The sequence below is a fragment of the Heliconius melpomene genome, chromosome 17 (genome assembly GCF_056956725.1).
Source record: "Heliconius melpomene rosina isolate 202511_hmr_F chromosome 17, ASM5695672v1, whole genome shotgun sequence".
In the NCBI taxonomy this organism is placed as follows: Eukaryota; Metazoa; Arthropoda; class Insecta; order Lepidoptera; family Nymphalidae; genus Heliconius; species Heliconius melpomene.
Window position 1 is genome coordinate 4,538,797 of NC_140405.1, and position 27,164 is coordinate 4,565,960.

The 27,164-nt window shown below is 31.7% G+C and overlaps 3 protein-coding genes across 3 annotated transcripts; 2 read left to right on the forward strand and 1 right to left on the reverse strand.

Annotated features, from left to right (window-relative positions):
* The first annotated feature begins 461 nt into the window (after positions 1 to 461).
* On the forward strand, positions 462 to 3,401 carry LOC146529919 (protein lin-9 homolog). The gene is made up of 2 exons (XM_085200135.1): positions 462 to 675; positions 995 to 3,401. The coding sequence occupies exons 1-2, from the start codon at positions 657 to 659 to the stop codon at positions 2,683 to 2,685; spliced, it is 1,710 nt and encodes a 569-aa protein (XP_085056261.1). The 5' UTR covers positions 462 to 656; the 3' UTR covers positions 2,686 to 3,401.
* Nup50 (nuclear pore complex protein Nup50) lies at positions 3,157 to 6,415 on the reverse strand. Its single transcript, XM_085200136.1, has 3 exons — positions 6,258 to 6,415; positions 5,959 to 6,179; positions 3,157 to 4,932 (listed from the first exon to the last, which is right to left on the reverse strand). The coding sequence occupies exons 2-3, from the start codon at positions 6,124 to 6,126 to the stop codon at positions 3,406 to 3,408; spliced, it is 1,695 nt and encodes a 564-aa protein (XP_085056262.1). The 5' UTR covers positions 6,127 to 6,179; positions 6,258 to 6,415; the 3' UTR covers positions 3,157 to 3,405.
* A 539-nt stretch (positions 6,416 to 6,954) lies between these two features.
* Positions 6,955 to 16,066, forward strand: LOC146529921 (uncharacterized). Its single transcript, XM_085200137.1, has 13 exons — positions 6,955 to 7,095; positions 7,260 to 7,454; positions 7,582 to 7,614; positions 7,700 to 7,765; positions 7,928 to 8,316; positions 8,664 to 8,798; positions 9,572 to 9,698; positions 9,926 to 10,012; positions 10,646 to 10,709; positions 11,021 to 11,128; positions 11,589 to 11,732; positions 12,009 to 12,282; positions 14,496 to 16,066. The coding sequence occupies exons 2-12, from the start codon at positions 7,377 to 7,379 to the stop codon at positions 12,278 to 12,280; spliced, it is 1,503 nt and encodes a 500-aa protein (XP_085056263.1). The 5' UTR covers positions 6,955 to 7,095; positions 7,260 to 7,376; the 3' UTR covers positions 12,281 to 12,282; positions 14,496 to 16,066.
* Positions 16,067 to 27,164: the final 11,098 nt, after the last annotated feature.

Genomic DNA, 27,164 nt, shown 5'->3' on the forward strand with positions numbered 1-27,164 from the left:
TATGACTTGCCTTGAGATAAAAATGCCATTACGATAAGTGATAGTGGCTAATTATTTAATAATGCAACTTCAAATTAAGTAAAGATAAAATAAATAATAAATAATTGGAAATGCAGTAAAACAAAACAAAGCAGATTCGACTAAGATAAATTTGAAAATATTTTTTTATTAAACAAATGAGACAAATTATATGTCATGAATTATTTTGGAATAATAATGTTTTTTTACCTTTTAGATTTTGATTGAGTCTCAATGCTAAAAAAATATTCGTTTTACATTTTTAATATAATTATTTGTCATAATATTTTTTAATTAATTGCAAAATTAAAGTATTATGCTATAGATGGTAATGTTCTTTGTTAGAAAAAATTAAATTATTAATTTGTGGGCATGGTATTGCTTTTATATACTTATATCAAAAGAAACAGATTTTTGTCTATCGACAATTTAAATATTCTATATTCATATTTTCACATGATGTATATACTATAAACATTTTTAAATTACCAATTTTTCATATAAATTATAAAACGTACATAAGGAAACATATAACTATTTAACAAAATTATAAATGAACCATAATGTAAAGATTGCATTGTCATTTGGTAAACTTGGCGCTCTCAATCTTCAAATTGAATCAAATTTACGACATCAACATGGCGGATAAATGGGAAAGTAAGTTTGTTTATATTTATAATTATTAATTATCACAAATTTTAGATGGTTGTGGCTACGCAAATTATATTCTTTTTATAAAAGTTCGAACCGTAGTCTGTTTTTGAGTCATTTGAAGCCACCTACTTTGGAATGAAATTGTACATCCAGATTCAAAATTTGAAAAAATTCAAATTTACAGCCGAATTGTCATATCATTTTTAATATATATTTTAATTTCGACATTAACTACCTGTTCTTTATTTAAGTTTAAGTTAAATATACGATAGTAGTCTCTGTTTACAATGTGTTTTAATAATATTTTATCATTTTATCACAGAGGTAAATGAAGAAAAAAGCTTAGGAAAGCTTCAATTAAGAATTAAAGATGAACCAATGGACACTGATTTACCAGAAGAAGATGATGAACCTCCTGCTTTCGGTCCAGCTGCACTGGGCCTTCATAGAGTTGGAACTAAATTGCCGCCAAAACCAGCACCTAGTGAACCCGTCCAGAAGCTAAATGCAAGAGGTATGCCAGCTCGCATAAGAAAAAAAAATAGATTCATATTTGTAGATGATTTTGTAAATACTTCACCACCAAGACAATCACCAAAACGGACTCCCAAGATTTTGTCAAAATCACCATTAAAACAAAGTGGGAAAAAACAAAAGTCGCCATCAAAGACTCCCAAAACAGTAGAAAAATTTGAAGATAAAGTGGAAAATCAATCACCAGATCGAAAAAGTGGTCAGCGCATTGGTATGAGGTTGAGAAACCTTTTGAAACTTCCCAAAGCACATAAGTGGGTTTGTTTTGAATATTTCTATAGTAACATTGACAAAGCTCTATTTGATGGAGAAAATGATTTTATGATTTGTCTTAAAGAGTCATTTCCACAATTGGCCAATAAAAAATTAACTCAAGTTCAGTGGGCAAAAATAAGAAGAATGATGGGCAAGCCTCGTAGATGTTCTCAGGCATTCTTTGCTGAAGAAAGGAAAGAATTAGAGAGAAAAAGGAGATTGATTAGATACGTACAACAAAGAAAGACTGCTGATATGTGTTTTAAAGATTTGCCAAATGAAATACCTATGCAATTAGTTGTCGGAACTAAAGTAACCGCAAGATTACGCAAACCTCAAGACGGTTTGTTCACAGGCTGTATTGATGCTGTGGATACATCAAATAACACATATAGAATTACCTTTGAACGACCAAAACTCGGGACACATTCTGTGCCTGATTATGAAGTTTTGTCAAATGAGCCACCTGATACAATTTGTCTTTCTAGTGTCACACAGAAATTTAGATCACGCTATGTTATGGAAGAAACTTACAATCTCTACCAACCTTCTATGCCTAGTAAAAGCAATAATCAAGGTGATCCTATGATAGGATGTAGTGATTTATCAAAAAATTTGGATTCTAATGCAGCGGGATATCCTTTTCAACTACTTGAGTTAATAGTACGGCTAAAAAAGGTTTTGCAAGCAAAGAGTAGTAAAATTAATAGGTTAAAAGAATATAACTGTGAAGCAGAAAAAAGGAAATCCTTTGGTCAAAGAATGCCTGAGGATTTTGAAAGGAAATATGCTGCTATAGTAATTGATCTTGAAAGAATGAACATGGACTTACAAGAATATATAAATGAAATACAGATGTATTGTCAACAAATAGCTCCGGGTCCGAGCTTGGCTGCAATGTTGGCACCATCACACCTTAGAGAAAAGTGTAGAGAAGAAGCAGCTGTTTTGGTAGAAAAAAATAACAATGGATCCATCAAAGAATCAAATGTTATTGATCTTGTTACTGATCTTACAGCTTTAATGTTACAAGTCAAATGTCTTTCAGACTCTGATCAAAATGCTTATGAACTAGGTGTATTGCAAGGGACCATGGACCAGATAAAATTAAAATTAGACCCACAATATCAAAGGTTATTTCAAACTAATGTAGAACTTCACATGCAAAGAATTCAAATGGGTCTTGGACAAATGGTATCTAGCAGTTGCATGGCAGGATCATAAGGCTATTTACTATAAATATAATATTTGTAATTATATGATTTATGAATTATTAAATAAATGCTTGTGCTAAAGGAAATTTTTACAAAATGTAAAGAATACAATTGTATATTTAATATTAATGATCTTAGATAAATTTTCATATACAGCTTACAGAAAAGTAAGTTTTAATATAAGTACAATAAAATGGTAATATATGTGAATGTATATTAGGGATAAACATTTGTAAGATAAAGCTTGATAGGTTGTTATTTTAAATGACATAAATTATCTCTTCAAAAAATATACCCTCAATGGAAGCTTATATTTATCAGAATTAGTGCAATTATAATAGTAATAAATGCATATAATTTCTTTTCCCATAATTTTCGTTTAATTTAATATTTCTATGTAAAACATAGATTTGCCATTTAATTATTGTTTATTTCGTTAATCTCTTTATATAGGAAAATAGGCAAAAATAAAACAACCCTGTTAACATTATGTAACTATACTTGACATTAGTTTAAGCTTTGTAGGAATGCACTAAGAAAAAAAAATTTTGCATAATGATCATTCAATTAAGAAGTCATAAACAAAATAAATTTTGCATTACATTATATCTAAGATGACAATTTTTCAACATCATATTACAGTATATATGTAAATAGTTATGGAAAGATGTTAATGATCATTAAAATATTACCTACAGTAATAAATATATATTATGTTCTTCAAAATGTTTTAAACTTTATATTTATTCAATGTTTCTAGTAATTCATCAGCCTCTTCAGAAGCTTTGACTCTTATAAGAATAGGTATAGGTGGTGGTTTTGCATCTGGTGTTGGGATACAAACCATCATCACATTGTTTTTACCCATGCGCTGCATTGTTATGCTGGCACTTAAAATAAAGTTCAACAAAATATTACCCAATGTAGTATTAGCTCGAACTAGCAACTGGAATTTGCCACTCTTTTCTACTTTCTTAATGTATAATGTACCAACACCATTATCAACGAAATTACCATCTTTTTTGAAAAATACTTTACATTTTTTATCATATACACTGTTCTCTTCAACAATAGGGGTATATTCGACTTTTGGTGGTTCATCTTCATTTTCTTCAGTCTGCTGGGAAGGCTCTTCAGGTTTTTGAATATTTGAATTAAAAGTAAAAGGTTTTCCAGTGCCAAATGAAAATGGGGCTTTAGCAGGTGAACCAATTGCCGTGCTACTTGCAAATGGAGATGTTTGTGTTGTTGATGGTTTTACACCAAATGAAAATCCAGCACTTGATGTGGATGTTGAAAAGCTACTTGTTGAAGATGCAGCAGAAGTTGTGCTTATACCAAAGGTAAAATTAGATGGTTTTTCAACAGTATTATTAGAGATGTTAGATGTAATTGCATTTGATTTTGTTGCAGTAAATGGTGACTCTTTATTATTATTTGATTGAGTTAAAAGGTTTTTATTTACATTGTTTTCCTTTGCCTCTGTATTTTCTTTTGAAAATTGAATCTTACTTTTCTCATATGCATCTTGAATTTCGCTGAGATGCTTTTCATAATCTTTAAAAATTGGAGTCAGTATACATAATGGAGTTTCATCAACATGTTTTTTTATCCAAGCTGACACACATTGATTTAGTCCTTTTAGTTTATTATAATATACTCGCCTCTTTTCCTCTAGAGTATCAGTTTTTTTAACAGTTTTACTGTTGTCACTAGTTTGGGAACTTGATGCAAGTTGAGTTGAAAACGGGCTAGTATTATTGCTGGGTGTAGTAAAAAGGGATTTTGGGCTGGTGTTCCCAACAAGAGGTGATGTCCCAAAGATTGTTGAAGAGGCCTGTGATACTGATTTGTCTGCATTGTCACTTGATTTAGAAGCAAGATCGTTACCTGATAAAGGATTTGGTGTATTTTGTATCTTAAAAGGACTAGCATTCACTGGTGCTTTAGGTTGTGGTGTAAATATTGACTGTGAAAATGTTGGAGGTAGGTTTCCAAACAGAGAAGCTTCTGTGTTTGGTTTTCCAAATGTAGATTTTGAAGAAGGAGTTGACGTACTTGATAAACTGAACAATCCTCTACTGGGACTGGTTGTGAGTTTATTTGTATCAGTAGTAGAGGTCTCAACTACATCGTTCTTCGTTGTAGAGGTGGTGTTGTTTGGCTTGTCACCATTAGTTAACTTTGCTAGAAAGTCAAAAGATGTTTTCTGTGTTTTATTGAAACCACTAAATCCACTGAATACACTTCTATTGGGCTGAAAAAGAAAAATATTATGGAATAAATAAATAATCATATATGAATTGGTGCTTAATGATACATAAACTAGAAAAGTAATTACTATTGTTTATCTAATATTATAATGTCTTTATATATTTTCACAAACTACCGAGATTTCATCAAAGTATTTTCAAGTGTCAAAAAAAACTATTAGATGCACACTTGTTCCTACAAAGGCATAGGAGTAGAGGGGGGGACCTAGTGTGAAGACAGTCCATTCCCCAATTTACATAATATTGCATATTGAGAAACATAATTTAATACCTTAGGGAGGAAATAACAATAATTTAATATAATCATTGCCCAAAGAGTGATTGCACCCACAACATATGTTTAGTCAGTTTCTAACCTACTGCACCATAACTGTCTCAATGTGTTAAAATTTTGTTAAAATGTATACCATTGATATTATTTTGTTTTATCACAAAAAGAAATGAAATGGAAAGATTATTTTATCCTGCATACCATAAAATATTTTTGATATCTTATGTGAATGTGAATTATTCACAGATATATTATATACTTTGTTTCTAGTAATATTTCCAATAGCAGCTTATGTGTGGTTAGAAAAGACAAATAAAACATTTGTCTTTTCTATTCTTTGTTATTGTTTTCAGTTGACATAAAAACATAAACAATAAGAATCTTTTAAATAAGCATGTGTGGCCTAAGATCAGTTTAGCCCACTTAAAGATTTAATTATAACCAAATTATATATAATTTTTACATAAATTGAAAAAAAAAAACAATGTAAGCATAAAGCAAAGCTATTAATGAAGCTTTGCTTTTTGCTTTATTATATTTATTGATATTTTTTCACTTTATTTTATTATATTTATTGACAAATTATTGTAACCTGTGTTATTCTGATATATAAACAATGTTACTGTAAAGTTTCATCTAAACTCGATCAGTAGTTTTTGCCTAAAGGTATAGAAGAATAGAATAAACATCCACCTTCACAAAGTTTCCCATTAATAATATTAGTAGGATATTAAAATACCTCATCGCCAATAGCTTGTGTACGTCTTTTAGCGGTTCTAAAGACACGTTTTTGAAGAATTTCCTTTGATGCCATTTTAAAACCACCGCCTTCTTCTTGGTCCGTAGGGTCATCTTGATCCCAATTGTCGTGATTCAGCTCCGTGGTAGCCTGCCTTTTTACTGACATTTTTAAAATTGGAGTGCCTTAGTTACTATTGCTTATATCATTAGTTTCCTTCCCTGTGTAAATAAAAAATATAATAATAGACACAATATTTATCAAAATAATTGATTGGAAATATATAGTGTCGGCTTTACTCCTCAAAAATCACAGAAATAAGACATCGGATTTCAGGTATCTATCAAGTATGAACTGTCAGTCAAGCGGTCAAGCCGTATGCGAACGCTTCACACATTTTGCAGATGACAGATGATGAATGACAGTTGACAATTAATGTATTTTTTATGTATATCCTATGGATGCTCAACTGGTACACTCGGAACGCCAGATTTCAACGGAACCATACCATGCCATATCTTATGAACTAGGGATTTACATCCGATTTGATATTTTATTCGATAATTCGATATGGAAACAAATGCATTTAATGCTTGACATTGTGCTATGGTTTTGAAAATTTAGTATAATAAACTATACGAAAAATGAATCACTAGCTAATAATAATTTTACAGAACATTCGTGATCAGAAACAATGTATAGTGCAAACTATTGATATACGGTAATTTGTGTTCTAGTACTGTAAATAAAATTAAATTTTAATTAATTACAGTAATTATATATCAAGTACATATAAAGATATTAAATGTCATATATTAAAAGATAATATAGATTGTGTGATTTTTTTTAAACAAATTGATAAATAATATTTATATGTCTTCTTGTAATAATTGATCATAATTTATATAGAAGATATTGATATCTTCACATCGAATAATAAGTTATTTTATTAAAGAAAAAAACTAAAAGTTTTGACATAAATATATTTTCAGACCACAGATAAAATTGATTATAAATATTCTCTCTTCAATTTTCATCGTAAATGTACTTGAACTATAGATATATTTAGATATAAACATATTACATATACTTATAGTTGGCTTACAAGTTTCAAGATTGAAAATATATTTACTAGGGGTATGAAGGCAGACTTTAATAATTTTGTTTTCGTTATAATTCTATAAGTTTGAATAAATTGTTTCATATTGTGTTTATCTTTAACTTGTTAAAATGTTTCTGTTAACTAATTCGCTTAAATATAGTTATTAATAGTTTAAAAGCTTTCTTTATTTTCTATGTAGAATATACTGAAAACGAGTGAGGAAAAAAATAATAAGTGGTGATAAGTATTTACTTTTAAGACGTAATGTTTTTTAAGTATTTGTTTTCAAAGTGCTAAATTGTCTTCAAGTGTTGTAATGGAAGTGTCTAATGAAATAAAAGAAGATATTCGCAAAACGCAATCAGAACTAAAGAATGCTATAAAAATTCATCAAGTAAGTTTATTATATTATTGGGTTTAATATGACATTAATAAGTTTCGTATTATTATATTAGTTTTGTGAACGTGTAAATAAACAAATGTTTTCCTTTAACATTTATTGTAATTTTAATTTATTTCAGATATGGGTGGCACGTTTGCAAGAAGACGAAAGCGTAAGAAAAAATAAATAATGCGTAGCACACTTATATATTTAGCCATTTAATGTATTTTTTATTTATTTAACGTTTATTTTTCCAGAATGTTCAGTTAAAAAATAAAGTTCATGAAGCTGAAAAAGAAATAGTAGCAATAGGTCAGGCACAAGTAAGTATATAATTTCTAGAGTAGTTTTTTTATGAATAACGTTTTATTTATATTAAAACTTACAATAAATATAAGAACTCTTTCCTCTTTTCTTTATCATTTTAGAAAAATTACGAATTTTTTATGCAAACTAACATAAAATATATAAAATTATATTTACAGAAATTAGTAGTGGATCGACTTAGGAAAGAATTAGAACTGTATCAACAGAGGCTAAGAGCCCGTAACAAAAAAGTCAGCATAGAAAATGATAATAGATATGTCGCTCAACAGTTACAAGAACACCAACTACAATTTTATAATAGAAGTCGAACTGTGTCTCTCCTCAAGCCTTCAGTTCTAAATGAAATACAAATTAAAACTGAGAATAATGGTAATGAAGTTAACATTGCTTCTGATTCTGACAATGAAAACAGATATAATGAAAAGGAAAATACAATTTGTGAAATAAATGAACCGGGAAAGTTCTCACGAAACTTCACACAAATACCTATAGTCCATGAGAGAAGTAATCTTGCAAACACTTTGAATAAAGTAAAAGAAGCCCTTATGTAAGTACAAGAATTACTTACCCAGTTATATATTGAATAAATTAATATTATAAAAAAATAAATTAAAAATTACATCTCCTTCACGCTGTATCTGACACACAGCAGGCAAGGCAGTGGGACCTTGTGTTAAGACATTCTGTTCCCCACTTGCCACTGAACTCTGAAATTTAAATGAATATATTGTTTCCTTGTGTAGGCATTGAACCCACAACCAGTCACATTTATAGTCATACTTTATGCCCTTGCACCATGACTGGCCTCACAAACTGTCCACTAATATATATTTTTTTATTTATATTCTTTGAGTTTATTATATAAAGCAATTTTTTTCTCAACTATACCTTTAGAGTAAGTAAAATACACCAAAATGATTGGCAAGAACAATCAGATTCAGATTCATCACCTATGGATATATCTCCAACACCATCTCCTCCACCATTGCCAGAGCCTGGTGAACCTGTGCCTAAAGAGTTATTTATGAGGTAAGTTATTATTATTGCATTTATTTTATTAATAATAATAAAAAGAATTGTTTAGCACAAAGATAACCAACTGTAATTGTATTATAACAATGAATACCCATTTATAAACGGACAACAAAAGAGAAAGTTTATAGGAGAATCAAATAAAGGTTCATCTTGTTCTTAAAAAAAACAATATAGATATATAATATATACTATACACTTTTGTTAGCCTATTAGAGCCTTATAAATAAGAAGGATTAGAAAAAAACTATTTTCAGAAATGTATTAAATTTACATTGACAGTGTACACTTTTAATTTCATTTCCTACTAAAGTGAAAAATAAATTTTTAGATGCTTTTATTACGTTTTTTTCCTGAAATGTTATATTATCAGTTTAGTAATTGTATACTATTGTTGAAGGTCGATTTATTAATATTTTGCACATGCCGAATTTTTGAGACTTTCGGGTTTGTCTTGTCACCAGAGCGGGGAAATGGATATATTAAATAAATCCCCGACTGGGAATCTAACCTGCAACCGTCGCGTTTACAGTCACACGCTTGTGCCACTGTTTCACAACGGCCTCAATTAGTCTCATTCATCTTGTTTAGAAAAGTTTAATAATTTGTTCTAAAACCACTGACAAATTGCAATAAGTATAATAGTTCAGATTCAAATACGATCTGAAAGTGAAGATGAAGAGGCAAAAAAAAACAATTATCATGTAAAGTATAAAGTAGGAATGAAAATATTCGAAAGTAAGCTTCATTCTTAATAATATTTCTTTCAGATTAATTGGCTTAATTACTATACATCAAAAAGAAATATTAGAAAGGAAAAGAAATGAGCGTCGCAAAAGATCTTCAAATAGCAGTAACAAAAATGAATTCATGTACAGTAGTTACGAAATGCTACCAGTAAGTTATCTTGTTAATTATTTGAACTTGTTAAGATAAGCGCGGTGTTCTGCCACTCTATACGCAATGTCTCGAAAATTAAGGTTCCCTCTGCCCTGCTACATGTAGCATAAATATATGTGCATGCTAAAAAACTTTTTAAATGGTTTTAAAGTAATGAATGTTTGAGTATATCTTTATATTAATTAAATTCTAATACATATTACATATATATATTTTATTTACAGAAAAAGAAAAAGTATAACCAATATCCATACCTTCAAACTCACAGTGATCCTCCTCAAACTCGTTCTGCTAAATTAAAAAAACAGCAGGTATGTGAATAAAGTACTCTGTATATAAATATATAAAAAGGAGATGTTCCCACTGACTGTGGGAACTGTGGGACTGTGGACGCACGCACAGCCGTAACTGCTGATGGTAGAAACGTGAAATTTGGACAGATGTTTATTTTCATAACTTGGACACCCAACCATTTTAACCCTGAAGGGGGGAATTGGAGGTTGAAAACTTGTATGGAAAAATCTTTGAATCACTAGCGATTGTTATAGAAATTTAAATTCAGACTCTTAAAAAATAGTTCATTGTACATTTAAGAGGCCTTCATGGCGCAGGGGCACAGCGAGCAACTGTCAACGCGACGGTTGTGAGTTCGACCCCCCTCGAGCTTTGAAATATATTTAATATTTTCATTTTCTCATTCTGGTGACGAAGGCAAAGCGCGACGTTGAGTTCTGCCACTTACTACGTGAGGCCCAAGAATTCGGAAAGTGGGGAACGGAAGTGTTTTAATGGGAACGGAGTGTCTTAATGCTAAGTTCCTAGGTACCCTTTTCGTACCCTGATATATGTATGATATAGTCTGAAGCTACAAAACATTTATTCTATAATGCATAAAAACTGTGGAAATCAAACATTTTATTAAATGTTTGGTTGCTTTATTTCAGAGTCAAAATAAATCGTCACGTGAAGGTTCACCTTCCGGGTCATCATCAGAAAATAAAGGAGGAGGTATAAATAGCGACATTCATGTTTATTTATTATTTATAATTATTATTTGATTTTGATTGTAATCGACGGTTGTCGATTCGATTTCCACCTGCGGGATTGAATTACTTCATTTCGCCGCTCTGGGACACAGCGAGAAGCTAATAATAATAACATAAAATTAAAAATATGATATTGTGACAATACATCGGCTAGGACAACGTTTGCCTTAAATTAATATTATATTATAGTAATATTATTACAAGTGTGAAAGTTTATGAGAATTGATATTTGTTCCATTTTCACGTAGTTTAATATAAAAATATACGATACAGGTTGGAATACAAACAAGCCGTCGTGGATCGCCGCCCTCCCCGCCGGCCTGTCCGTGGAGCCCGTCTATCCTACCATTAAGAAAGTCTGCCATGGATGTGGGCGTAATGGTAATATAATATTTCTTTTAAATAATTGATTTAATTACTGTGATTATGTGTTTTCTTTACATGTATATGAAAAATGTAAGAGTAATATATGTGTTATCCCGAATTATATGCCTATTGGGCTTATTAATATTTAAAATATACTTTTTTATATGGCATCTATACTAATATTCTATGATACAAAAAATAATAAATAACATAAAAAATATATAGAGGATGTATGAACTTAAAAAGAATATAAAAAAATAAAGTATTCTTTGATATACCATAGGTATACAAACAAACTATTGAAACCCATAAAAGACATTGCATGTGAACGTAACCTAATGATATGTTCGTGACGTATGGCTCGGGGGGACGTATGGCTCGGGGGACGCGGGGGTCATAAAAATAATTTTAATTAAAACAGTGTTCCAGATGTATATTTTAAAGGCAGTATGTTTGTACGTGTGTGTGTGTGCAGACGTGCCGTCGCTGCTGGTGTGGTGTGCGTGCGGCGTGTGGCAGCACACGGGCTGCGGTTCGCGCGGGCGCTGCGCGGCGTGCGGCGAGGCGCTGGCCGACCCCGCCGCCACGCCCGCCACCGCCGACTTCAATGTCTATAGAGGTATGACTTCCGGTTACGGGAGCGCGGAAATGAAAATATTAAATATTTTCTCGAGTAAGAATCGAATCCACGACCGGTCACGTATTTTATTTTGACAAAACAGTTTGTCTTAATAAAATAGTTAACTGCAAAACGAGAATGTGAAATGAATTTAAAAATAACATAAAGCAAGCTTAAGATGAAATTAATTCTGTTTATTATAAGTCTCATAGATTATAACAAAAACAGCGAATAAAATACAATGCATCACATTAGTTATTAAATAATAATTTTCAGATAAACTTGCAGAGCGCAAGCGTTTGCAAGAGAAAAACATCGAACTGTGCGTCGAATTGCGTAAATTAGAAGCGAGGGCGGCGTCTTTAAAAGAGAACTTGGACGAGCATAACGCGGAGAAACGACAATTGTTAGCGGATCAGATCAAAACACAAAGAAACCTCCAGAAACTTCTAGATTTTATCAGTCAATTCAAAGAGACGTCCATCAGTGTACGTTCTACGTCTGTCAGCGAATCCGGAAGCGAAGTTAGTAGAAGCAATGAGGAATAATGGTAAGATAATATTATGTACTTAAATATCATCCACACCATCTGGATATGTGGCACTCCACTACTGTGCGGTTTCGTAGAAATTTCCTTCCACGCGCCACCGAACTGTGGAATGGCCTACCCGCGGCAGTGTTTCCAGCTCGGTACGATATGGGTACCTTCAAAAAGCGCGTCTATCTCCACCTCAAAGGCCGGCAACGCCCCTGTAGCTCCTCTGGTGCTGCACGGGGTCGTGGGCGGCGGTGATCACCACCAGGTGACCCGAACGCTCGTTTGCCTTGTCCTTTTTCCATAAAAAAAAAAAATGTACACTGTATAGTAGTGGGGAATGAAGTGTCTTAACACGAGGTTCCCTATGCCTACCGCCTACTGTGTGAAGGATGCTGCGTGAAGCTGATTTTTATTTGATTTATAGTCCGCGAGGTCCAAGCTTCTTCAGGACGGCCACGACTCATACACCATATTTTATGTGGGGTATTAATAATAAAATAATATTTGTTATAGTATTTATTGTAGCCGTCGTGGTGCAAGAGGACAGTGTCTGATTGTAAACGCGACGGTTGTAGATTCGAATCCCACTCGGGGGAATGAAATGTTTATATTTTCTCGCTCTGGTAACAAGACAAAACGTGGGGTTGAGTTCCGCCAGTAAACATTGAATTTTTCGAAATTTTAACGAATAGTGGGAAATGGAGTATTTTAATATTAGGTTCCTACAGCAGCTACAGCTGGAGAGAACCTCAAGCTAAAAAAAAAAATAAAATTTCCCTTGTAGATTAGTCAATATGTAACTATATTTATTAAATATATATCCTATATCTTATAAAACAAAGTCGCTTTTTGTGTCTGTCTGAACTTTCTAACTCTTCTTCTTCTAAACCACCCAACGGATTTTTATGCGGTCTTCACCATTAGGTCGAGTATTTCTCAGGAAAGGTTTATATATAGTTTATTATTTGTACATTCTTATATAAATTAACATAAATACGATAAATATGTATAAAGTCCTACCCGTTGAGACACTTTCGCGCATGCGCTGCTTTAATGGTAAGTACTACTTGAAAATAATGTACTAGAGAATTGTTCCTCTTAATAAGATCTACAAAAAAGTCCGCGATAGCATATTTTTATCTTTTAAGGATAACGTGTAGTGATCATATTTCTGTCTAAAAATAGTAATTTCAATATATTTTTTATTGTGAGGGATATTTTTCCATAATGGTATTAATCCTTATCCTTTAAAATACTTTATTAAATTTCTACGTTAAACGAAGATAAAATTTGCTTTTTAAACTATTTCGAAATTGCGAATAGTATTAGAGAAAAACGCACTTAAATGTTGACACATCCCGCCGTTGACACATCAGCTGTGCCGACTCAAGTTTTACTTATCCCTTACTCTCAGCATATAAATAAGTATATTAGTTACGTTGGCCATTTAATGTAGATCAAAACTGTCTTTTACTGTTTTTTCATTTTAATAAGTACTTTAGAAGTTGTTACAATATCAAAACATCCTTGCTGCGAAACGCGCCCCGCGACGTTTTGCTTATACAAGCGCGTCATGAGCAGTCATCGGTGGTTCAGTGGTAGAATGCTCGCCTGCCACGCGGGCCCGGGTTCGATTCCCGGCCAATGCATTCTATTTAATTTTCCTCACAGGCAGCCACGTAGTGCTTGCTTTTCATCAGGGACAGAATACCCTCTTCAGCATTAACCACAAGCTCGAAAAAAAAACCCGCCCGCTATAGAGGCATAGCAACGAAGATTTAGATGCTTTTGCACGTATTGGATAATTGGAATTGAATGTATTATTTCAGCGCGATATATTTGGTTTCATATTTTTTGTAGTAGTTATTAGTAGGTAGGCTTTTGTTTATAATTTCTTCCGTTTAAAAATAGTCATTTAACTATCTAAAAATAGTCATTTAAAAATATTTTAACAAGTACTTGAAAAGATTAGTAGCACAGATTTAAAATTACGGTACCTACTAAAAAAATCTTGCTGTGTAAAACAATTGGAAAATCCTTATTGAAACTACGAAAATGCGGGTTGCATTAGAGTTTAATTAATTTTCACATTATCTTAAGTGCTTTGCAAACATACATTATATGAATAATCCAGTAGTAAAAGCGGGCGAAGCCGCAAGAGGGTCGCTAGTATTATTATATGTCATTAAAATCCTCATTACATTATTTAATATTTTTTGTTTCAGATTAAGAATCAAGTCAATCCCTATTTTTCATATTAGTACATAATAATTTTTAAGTTGTAGTTTTTTATACAAACATTAGATTGCTTAGTTAAGATAAAAAACCGCTAGAGGAAATGAATTTGACTATTGTTTCTTATAATATATTAAGTTTATTATTTTATAATGTAAATCGTAAATAGTTCAATATAGAACATATCAATTAAATGTCTGTAAGTTTCAACATTTTTTATGTCGTCATAAATAGAAGCCAAATTCTAGCTGCACGCTGTATTCCGGACATGGCAGGGTAGGCAGAGGGAGCCTAGGGACCTAGATTGGATTGCGTGGGGAATGAAGTGTCTTAACAATAGGTACCTTCTGCCTACCCTGCTATATGCAGATTACAGCGTGATCTTTTTTTATTAAGTTAAAAAAAAAATTTTAAGTACTTCCAATTAAATGTACAACTATACTGAAGTGCCACCCGTCTATAGTATTATTTTCAGGTTACTTCTGATAAGAGAGAATGGCATCTTAGTACAATTTTGGTGAGACTATTTTATATAAGTATAGTCAATATTTGATATATCATGAGAAAAGTAAAGGCAGGAAATTTTTTTAAACGAAATGTAGTTCAAAGTGTTTAACAAAAACCATATATATATATTGTCTACCTGCTCATGTAATTAATTACAAAAGGGACATAGGAATTACAAAAAAAAAATCAATTTATTTCATAAAATATTGTAAAATTTGATCATTAACTATATTCTATTCATGAAGTTACAAACTCATGCTTATAATAATTTAATTATATACTTCAATTAATAAAAAAAATTAAAGTTATTCTTCAAATCATTATTTTAAACTTGAGGTTTGCTGTTCTGACATTACAACTTTTCTTTAATGATAAAATTTTGAGGTTGATGTGAGGTTTTTTATTACATTAGTAAGTTTGGAGTTTTTACAGATTTTTATATTTCTGAGCCAAACTTGCTTAATACATTAAATGAGATAATTGTTCTAATAAATATTAATAAAAATATTAAATTGTAATTGCCAATTGTTAAGTTTAAAAATATGGTGTGAATTAAATAGGAAATATTTTTTTTTATTAAAATTGACTATGAACATTTGACAGATTGTTTTTTTTTTAAATATTTGATTTATGATTTAGAATCTATTACTTGTACCTAATAAATATACCAGTTGTATATACATATTTAATATAGCAGCTGGCCATTATTTGTAAGAATATTCCATAAATTACCTCCAAATTGTTTAATGGACCACAGAAGCAAAAACAAAGGTATTTTTTTAAAAATCTTACACCAATTGGCTATCAATAAAAAGTGTTCAAAATTGAGTCCTATAAGTAATGAATATGTATTAAAATATCATTGTAGGTGTTTTACCGTTTTGTGTACAATTAGATTAACTAACTGTTAGTTAGTGGTTATACAAATATTTTTGTATACTTTAGTTACAAGTATTCCTTAAGATGTATTTGATTGTTTCTGTGATATGATTAACGTTTTTCGTATAAGTGGTTTTGTTAACATGATTTGTATGTAAATAAAGTTATAAGTTGATAATTGTCTTTTTTTTAAACCAATTTTTAACCCATTTTTAAACAGTGTTTTCATTATTGTCGTATTTGGTAGGAAAATAAAGAATGGTTTCCATTTTCAGATCTGCTTATCTTGTTATGTAGTATAAAGTATGAAATTTATATTTATAACTTGTGGCTGTAAACGCGAGGGTTGTGTGTTCGATGCAGACCTGGAAAAATGAATTATTATTTATTAATGTTTTCATTTCTTCGCTCTTATAAAAAGGAAAATGCGGCGTTGAGGGACGGCACTCAACATTCTCTTTGTAATGCCTAAAAAATTCGGCAGGAAGTGGAGAACGAAGACATCTAGCGACCCGCTCGCAGCATCGCCTGGTTCAATAAAATAACAATTAGTTATTTACTCGCCTGAATTACTTTCGTGTTTTAATAACATTGTCACTTAAAGACAATATGTAGGTATATATTGAAAAGTGTAGTTTCAGTCCATTATAATTTATCGAAAATAAATTTTTAAATTGATGTAACTTTTTTGATATATTGAAATAAAAAAAACGCAGAATAGTAAGGGAAGTTTACCAAAATACAATAATGAAACTGCATTTAAATCAGTTAAGCCGTTTCTTTGATTAGCGTGCACAAAGGCACAGTCAAAATGTAAAAAAAATCATTGTTTTTGTTTCTTCTATATAATAAATGCTTCCAATAATACATTTTCTCTTACATTTTCAACATTTTATAAAAAATATTTATTTTAATATCTAATTTGTAAAACAATTGTTTAATTAATCATGAAATAATGATTAGATGGACCTACAAAAACATATCTAATAAAAGTATAGAATATATGTTATAAGGTAACAATATTAAAATAAATTTAAAGTAAGTAAGCAAGTAGTTCAACCGCAAGCAAATAGATGAAATAAATAAGACAAAAACAATTAGTTAAATCGAAGTCCTACATTTTATAATGCCATGCAAGCCTATTTAAATTCGATCTGCAATAGTTAAATATACTTACAATTGAAACTTTTATTTTCAAGAAGGGAAACAAAGGAGACACGTTTGGAACATAATCGTAGATATCATAGGTAGGTGCTGGTTCAATATCGACAAAAGGAACGCGCGGCACAAATCGGCCATCGGCGTCGCATCTCATTCGAAGACCGTGTAAGTACCTCGGCGGCGCTCCGGCCACTAATGTGTAGTAAGACTGGGTCTACATTCTAAAATTAAATGCGAGTGTAATATTTATTTTCATTTTTATATTTATCAAAAAATAGTTTATTTTTCATCCTTTTAGATTCCTAGAATAATAAGATTCTGGAACCGTATAGATATAGAGCATTTTGTCATACCAGACATGGTACACCCATGTATCTAGATATATTTTCTTTTTTTTTATGACCTCTAGTTATGAACAGATATGGTCATGTAAAGTTTTTTTTCATAATTTTTTATGGTAATTTTTTTTGCCACTTGCCACGGTAATTTCAGCTGGCTTTCAAAGCATACAACTATCGCTAGATTGAATCGACTGGGTTCTATAATATTAAAATGATTAAGTATTATTCTAATTACAGATATCTTCTCTTTATTTCTTCTCGAATACTACGAGAATATAATCGAAACAACTCAAAAGAACTATAAATACAGTTTTTTTATATACTTGAAAACTTAAAACATCTAAAATGGCACCATCTTGTGTGATCTCAACTTAAACTAAACTGTTCAGAACTCCGTGTAACCGCAAATAAGGTTCGTAACGACAGGGTTAACTTTAAGATAATCGTCGTGCGGCCATACGGGGTCCCTATAACGTTGCTTAATGTGAGCCTCCGCTGCCACTGCTCGTTGAGGGCTAGGGGTCGTGAAACTGGTGATTATATGTCTCTAACACTCTTTGATGGCGTGAAACCATTCTGAGATTATATGGGTTGTTAGCCATTTGTGATTGATTTGAGGCCAGTGCCAGTGGGTGAGTGGTGCACGAGAGTGTGACTGTAAACGCGACTGGTTGTGGGTTCGATTGTCACTCGTGGAGATTAAATATTTAATATTTTCATTTTTTGTTTTTGGTGTCGAGGCAAAGCGTGGCGTTGAGTTCCGCAACTAAACACGCAATGTTTACAGAATTCATTAAAAGTAATTATTGAATTACACATCGTACGTATAAAACTGTTTCGCTTCGACAACTAACATTTATAGATACGAAGACAGGAAAAACGCAAGGAAGCTGGCTTTTATCCCACGGGTGTCTTCAGTCGACGCCTCTGGCAAACTTGTTGTAGAGTAAACGGAGGAACGTAAATCAAATTAACTACATACATATATGTATATGAAAAAATACTTTTATGATTATTATTTTTAATAAAGTAACATTATTAGATTTAAATTTTATTTGTTGTAGTCTATTTAATAAGGAAAACTTGCATCATTGCAGTGCTATAAAGTAATATTTGAAAATTATTTTTTAAAAATCCTAAAATATAAAAATATTTAAATAGCATGGTATTGTTTTAGTATAGTGAAAATAGGAAACTTTAACAATTATTTCGCCCGTCTTTACCTCATTTTATTGGATAATTAAAGATTTTCAATATACCTACTTAATATTCTCAACTTTTCGTACATTATAGATATAAATTAAAAGCCACTATAGAAAGACAGAATTTCAACCCATAACACACAAAACTGCGCTACAACACATAACAAATGTAATTTGTTGATTCAATTCAAGTTCCCATCTACGTTCAAAAACAGCACCTTAGAACCTAGAGCGTAAGTCGGCCTCACAAGTCGTTCCCGACAACTTGTTAGCTAAACCCGCCAAGAATTGCAAATGGTGATAATTCTAACTACGTCGATAAATCAGCTACTCCCGTTCAAGTTTTTTCCTCGAGGGTGCACCTCGTCCCATTGTTGGTGATTGATCGCTCGTTCTTGTACTTAAAACTTTGTTACCAACTTTGCGTAGGTACTGTAAGAGCATGTGTTTTCGAAAGAGTTTGGCACATGTGAATAGGTTGCCGTCAATTTATCGGTGTTTAATTTGTTATTACACATTTAATTTGGAAGTATTTTTTTTTCAATTTCAAGCTGTTTCCCGTGTGTAGCAGGGTGGGCAGAGGGAACATAGTGTCAAGATACACCGTTCTCCACTTTCCGTCGACTTTTCGAGGCATTGCCCGTTGGGTGGCGGAACTAAACGGAAACGTTTTTACTTTGATACCAGAGCTAAGAAATTAAAGTAGGTACCTACTAATATATAATAATTAAATTTTCAGGAGATTGAATTATGTGGAAATCGAACCCACTACCGTCATGTTTACATGCGTCGACACGACAGTTACTCATTTATTACTATTTAACATATTAAAATTATAATTGCAATTATAATTAAAATATACGTATAAATTCTCGTCCACTCGATTTTTCTTCGTTCAGCAAGCAAATAACTGACGCAAGCTATCCAGTAAACAGAGATTAAATTGGCCATCAGCTCCAAGAATAAGAACAGCTATAAATTAGATATTGATGACACCCCCGGGAGACCAGCGAGGCCATTGATCTAACGTCGATTTATAACCTTTGCTAATTGCCCTTAATTTATATCTACGTGATGGCTCCTCCAAGGCTTCACCCGTATATGGGAACGTGTGTAGGCGACATTGTATTGAACTATAATTTAGTGTTTGCCAATTAAGTTTTTATCAGCTTCACGTTGTATAGCAACTTATTGTTGAGACACTCCGTTCTCCTTTTTCCGCTGAATTCTGGAGGCATTGGCAAAGGTTATACATATTTCATAGAAAAAAAATCATTACAAATTTATATTTGTAGCAAACTTAAGTGTGTTAAATTTATTCGCCTCGTTACAATTTGGAAATTAGTACGGAATCTTTGGAGGGCGAATCCGTCTCGCGCTTGGCTGATTTTTTCTTAAATACATCTAAATAAACATTCATATAATTCAAGCGGGCGAAGCCACGAGCGGGTCGCTAGTATTTAATAAAAAGCTTCAATTTAAAGTCATTACTGTATAGTAAAGTAACCGTCGTTGCGAGCGAGTAGACTGTAATTCGATCCCCATAATAATTAGAGGGAAGCAATCAGGCAATTTTATGGCAACCGCCTGCATGACAAGGACCGTATAACGTACTTAGACTGCCTATATAGGTACCTACTACCTAACTATATAGGTAGGTAATATTTCCGCTTCTTCAACGTTTACATACATATTACATACATGCTGTATAATTATTTGTTGGTATCTTTTTATATCTATTTATATTTGCATTTTGTTAGCGATATGCTTTTCCTGTTGTTTTCGAATTATACACATTTAAAGAAAAGATGTACCTATAATATTCGATATATGAATGACTTTCTCTACTAGACATATTAATAAATAATAATTCATTTCCCCAAATGGGAATCGAACCCGCAACCATCATGTTTACAGTCACACATCTGTGCCACTGCGCGAGGACGGCCTCGAAAAAAGGACTTTGTAATATGAAATTAATAAAATAATAAATAAGTTGTTAAAATAAATATAAATAAAACACGATAGTCTGTCTATGACGCCTTAGCTCCATTCCAATAATCGACTTAATTGAGCCAATGAACAATTTAATTAAAATTCTAAAGTCACGGCGGGGCACAGTGTAAAAATGTAGAGTGACAAGAGTTGTAGCTGAGCTTCAAAAAATAAATTTAAGAATAAAAAAATTGTCTAAAAACTTTTATTATATGTATAAAAAAATATTTTAGTTACCTTTAATATTAATTATAGTAGATGACTATGGTAGCTATTTAGGCCTTATCGAAAATAATACTTACCTACATTTTATACTGTAAATTATTTTCGAAATAAAATGTTCTATTAAAAATAGTCTAGAAATTTCGTAAAAATACTAAATTCAATTCTAAGAATGAAGCCCCTTTAAAAATATGCGATTATTAAAATGTCGGAGTACAAATGAGCGCGGGCTATGCAGGTATTTACGGTACGGGTTATTCGAGGTCTAAAGGATGTTTTTCTTATACAAACTTAATACTTTTTATTTTTTGTGGAAAGATTTGATTTTATTAACATTTTAGTGAAACAAAATGTACAAAATTTATTATTTACAGCTGGCAGAGTTCAGAAGCTACTGCTACGAATAAGTACGGGTAAGGACGAATAAGTCTTTTGATTTAAGCCTTTTTTACATATTTTAAACGTCTTCAAAATTAATATTTTTATTGAGGTAGGGCAGAAGCATAAGCTTGTAATTGTAAAAGCGACAGTAGTGGTTCTGGTAACAAGGCATAGCGCGCCGTTGAGTTCTACCCCTCAACACGCAATATCTCTAAAATCTGGCGGAAAGTGGGGAGAGCAGTGCCTTAACACTAGGTTCGTTTAGCCTACCCTGCTATATCCGTGAAGCTGAAAAAACAAACAAAATATTTAAAAAATATATATTTCGTTAAATTATTTTGCTTAACTTTCGACACATTGTCGCTGTATAGGCGAAAAGCAAAGAACGGCATAATTTTCATTTAACATAATATTAAATATGCAAAGATAAAAGAATACAATGATTTACCAACTAGTAATAATTGTGCATATTTTTTCGTTTACGCACAATAGGATTTGACCTATAAATTGTACAATCTATCCCTTAAGTTAGTGTCACGCGCACGCGCACCCGCTGCGGTCGTAGATAAAGTGGGTATACTGAAACGACGCGTGTGCGGCGCGTGTGCTTGTAGCTTGTAGTGTATGTAATATTTCAGACATTTAGAAGTGTTTTAATATATAAAATTGTAAAAGATGTTTTTTTTTTAATATTATCTCTTTTTAGTCTTGTGCAAGTTTTAATTAAAATCTACTATTTGATATTATTTGAAATATGAAGTATTTGTATTCTAAAAATTCTTAGATTATAGATTTACAACATTAGATACGTTGCAAGTTTAAACCGTAAAATTCTTGGTCGTCGATGTCCGCAAACCCTAAGCAAAAATATTTTTAAACGTTCCTGTTCTGTAAGAGGCCAGTCGTAACGGGGGCCTCAAAATGCAACAGTAAACTCGACAAGTAGCGGATTCAATTCCCACTAGAGGAAATTAAATATTAAATATTTTCATTTCTTCTATATATAATTTATTCTATTGTTCTGGTATCGAGACAATACGCAGCGTTGAGTTCCGTCAGTCAACAGATGATGTCTCTAGAATTCGGCGTAAACCGGGGAACTGGGTGTTTTAACACTAGGTTCCTGCTTACCCTCCTGTTTGCGACACCAAAAAAAGAACGTTCCTCTCTATACTTTTGCAGCTCTTCAATTGGGCAAATAGTCTGATGCGTCCACAAATATCAAAAAACGATCAATTAACACGCGTCAAAGTACTCAAACTACCATCACGAACAATTGCTGGCATTTGCAGCCACTCGCACAAATAAATCTAATTCAACACTACTTCTCCATGAGAACATTAAATGTATTGATTTAGACTTATCTGGTAAAATATATAAAGTATATTGTATTAATTAGTGTTAAAATAATAACTATTATTGTTGTTTTGTTGTTATATTTTTAATGTATATTATGTTTTGTAGTCGTTTTAGGATAAATAATTTGTTGATATATTCAGAACAATATATTCAAAACAACAATAATAAAACATTAAAGATTTTTTATTATTTTTTAACTTCAATTATTACTGAAATGCAAATACTGATGATATTGGCTTGGTATGTCTTAAGTTTTTTACGTATAGAGTTATTAATAGTAGGTAAATAAATATTGTCTCCTGTCAACTTTCCTCATGAGAAAATTTATTTTTACTATGTACTTGTTTCACGCTTAATCCCGCATAAAACAGATAACCTGGGGACCTGGTGTGGAATGGAAATATCCTACCATTCCATTAAGACACTTCCGTTCCGAAATAAAAAACATAGAGAGAGAGAGAGAGCCTATACTTCAAATATAAACAAATACATAATAGTCATTTACAAATCTGAACCTGTGACCATCACCAAATATTGTTATGACCTCCACAATTCCTCATTAATGCCTACTTCTCACTATTGACATTAGATTATGCAAAATCATTGAGAACGCCATACAATGGCTGTAAAGATAACTGTTATAGCCATGATACGACGGTCACATCCCCTAATCATTATGCTAGTGTTAATGCCATATCGAGATTATGGACCATTAGGTACGCCACCGAATAAATAAGGATTATTTTAAATAGCGGTTGCTGGTGAGAACGCATGTCGCTAATATATTTTGTATGGTTTAAAAATGTGGCATGATTTGTTAGATCCAGGCCAGGCCATTCGTGGCGCAGGGGCTCAGAGTGTGGTTGTGTAAATGTGATGAGTTGTGTTCGATTTCTACTTGAGGAAATGAAATGTTTAATTATTTTTTGTTTGAGTTTCCCCACTCCATACGGAATGCCTCCAGAATTGGGCGGATGTGGAACGAAGTTTCTTAATACTAGGTTCCCTTTGCCTATCTTGCTGTGCAGAATAATATAAAAATAATAACTGAAAAAATTTATTACTTCATTTTAAAATAATTTATAACTTTAAACATCCAGTAAAAATATACTAAATGTAGTAAGTAAAAGTTGATATTTGATAGAAATTCGCATTCGCTCATTACTAAAAAGATATTTATAAAACTTTATATGAGATATCAATATCAAGAAGCTCATATTGGCTATGTAACATAATAGTTCGTATATTTTTACAACCACAACCACTCTGGGAGTTAATTAAGAAACGATTCATGCTCTACTAAATCCATAAAGAAAATCATATTTAACGAGTTCCCATTCATATAATGAATGACCTAGAAGAGAATGCAAAACACTCTAGTCTCTGGTCTTCAGGACATTAATCTTAGATCGTACTTATCATTTAATTAGATCCAGAGCGCCCTTGCGGCTTCAATTTTATTTTATAACGTCATACACACGTTCCTCCCCTAACTATATTATAAATAAATACAGTGATTGGAAAATTAGTTTGTTTGTCCCGTGCTTTAAGGGTGAAATTGCCTTGACATGGTAAAGGAACACAGTTAGTAGTTTCGATAGCTGCGGCCCTACTGTTTCGGTTGTTGTCTATTCGCTGGCCAGTTGATGCGGCAAATTAATAGGGTTGTCAGCTACAGATTTGGTATTATTTTAAAGTGTGGCGTAATAATTTATCATTTATTTTGTAATAAGAACTATCCAATATTTTTATTATTTTTAAACTATTATTCTATGCTTAGGAAAGAAAAATACATGAAAATGTAAGAGCTTATATCTATCTATATTATCTTAAATAGATAAAAACTAAGGAGATTTCTACAGACCTTACCTATATCTACGTACAGATCGATAAATTGAAGTAGGTGCTTAATTTAGTTGTACGAGTATATTTTTATAATTTGCATATTGTCTTCCACATTTATAGCAATTTAAAAAGTATATTTTTCACCCCTGATTGGACAAGCGAACTGCATTATACGTCTTGCGCCTCCCCGCCGGATATTAAGCCCCCAAACCTAATCACCCCCCTCTTCTCTTCTAATACAGTAGTAGCACAACCGAAGTATTTTTTACGCCACTCATTACACTATTAAATTCCCACGAAATTTCAACTTTTTTTATAGTCAACCTTCTTTTATTTCCACAATTACTTTTAGAAGTAATGTGTTCACGCTGAATAATTTCTACGTCATTCATTTCATTCAAATGTCTGAGCGTTCAATTTTTAATTGAATGAATGAACATATTATGGCACCGGATTCGCATAACAATAGATAATAATGGGTATTTAATTTGATTCATTTTGATAATATAATCTACTCACGTGTTCGAAATGTTTTAGAGAAAACGTGATAAGCATTTGAAGAATAATTTATATATATATAAAAAATATTTTTTATATTGATTAACAACTTTCTTTCATTATCGAAATGTTACATTCTGTCATCAACAAAGCGAGGAAATGAAAATATTAAATATTTGATTTCTTCGAAAGGGAATCGATCTCACAACCTATAGTGTTTAGAGTCGCATGATTGTGCTTTTATCAAAATCAAAAAATTTGTCATTTTACTTATAGAATATTTTATAAAAAAACTTTTAAAAACATAATTATATAATTATAAAATTGTAACAATCAAAGGAACGATTGGACCTGACTATCAAAACCAAGGTTTACTTTAATAATATCAATGTTCTTTATATTTAGCCGTTCAGTGCATATATTAATATAGCAGCGTACACAGTAACGAAGCTAAAACATCTGCCACTGTAAAAAATTGGTGTAGCGAAAAAGAAGAATTTAAACTGTATTTAAATTTGCATCAGAGCGGTTGTGATGCAGATGAGTGACGTCACGTGGACGCGGACGACTAATTGACACCCCTGGCGGGGAGGACGCCAAATATCTTTTTTATTATATTTTCAAAGGACGCAAAAGCGAATATTATTTATAAGTGTATATTATTTTTCTTAAATTGTTATAATATAAGGATTTTTTTGATACATTTTTAAAACACAATTATTGGCTTCGTTATATATTGATGATATGACGATTAGATTAAATAAATTTAAGTGTTTTATTAAAAAATTGAATTGAACTTGATTGAACGATTGAATGACAACTAATAACTTGATTGACAAAGGAACTATATAAACTATGAACTAAATTTTTTTTTTTTTTTTAATAATATATATAAATAATTTTCAAATTCTATTTTATTATATTTGACAGATGTTGATGTAATATGAATGTAATTCATAACTTCACAAATGTACACAAATGAAAACAAATCATCCAGAATTCAATAAGCAAGGTAAATAACACGAACGCTAACACTATAACGGAGAGCTAACGCGGAGGCTCTATTTAAGCCGTATTATTTGTCAACGCCGCCCGCCGGCCGATCTTAAAATCAATTTTCATTTATTCGCAGATTATCCTCTGTAGTTTGCCTCCGGTAACAGAGTATATTCATATAATAGAAGGTTACAATGAAAATATTAAATTCTTTTTTTTTAAACTTATGGGAACCTGAGACAGACTACCACATTGCGGGGTAGGTGGTGAACGTGGAAGTAGAACCTAGTGTTAAGACACTCCTTTCTCCATTTTCCACTGAATTCAACAATGCGTGTTGAGTGACGGAACTCAACAAATTTTAATGGTATTTTTTAATCACTACAAACACTAATTTTCAAAACAAAAGTAATTTATTTTTAAAATTTACACGTAATATAAACCAAAAGTGATATTACATAAATTTTAAGTGTGTTATTATATAAAGTTTAAAAATTTATAGAAATAAATTTTATAGAAAGTTTTAATTTGCTAATACAAATTAAGATAATTTTTTACTCAATCGTTTTTGCTAGTTAAAGACAAAAAACCAGCAAAACTGTTAGCAATTTAATTAAAATGACTTGTTTACAAAAAAACTCAATTTAATGTAAAAAGAAACTAAATATATAAATAGCAATAGTAAAATTAGCAAAAGAAACTTTATATAAGTGTACTACAATTTTAATTGAAACCAAACGTCGCATAGGGGCACAAAATGTGACTGTAAAAGCGACAGGTTTCGGGTTCGATTCCAACTCAATATTTAATATTTTCATTTGTTCACTCTGGTGTACGACAGAAAATGGGAAATCGAATGTCTTAACATTAAGTTCCTTCCGCCTACCCTGATGTATCCAAAAAAAAAACTTACAACACCAATTCTATTACCATTCGTAGGTCTATGACAGCGTATGGCCACAACACACCCGAATAGTCTTGGGCGGCTAAAACGGCAAAATCCTTACAAATGTGGGCCGTTATCGCAGCGCTACCGCCCGATTGACTTGACCGAAGTCCGACCGCACATCTCTCACCCTGAAAAATAACGGATTTATTTAATTTTATGGCCACGCCGCGTGCTGAATGGACGATTGGTCCACAGCTACGGCGTTTTGTTTTTCGTTTTTGTTGTTTTTGTTTATTGTTTACTGCAATATTGACTTTTTTTAACGTTTGATCTGATGGAATTGGCAAAAGCAAATTATTGATTGTTAAATTAATTATTATTAGT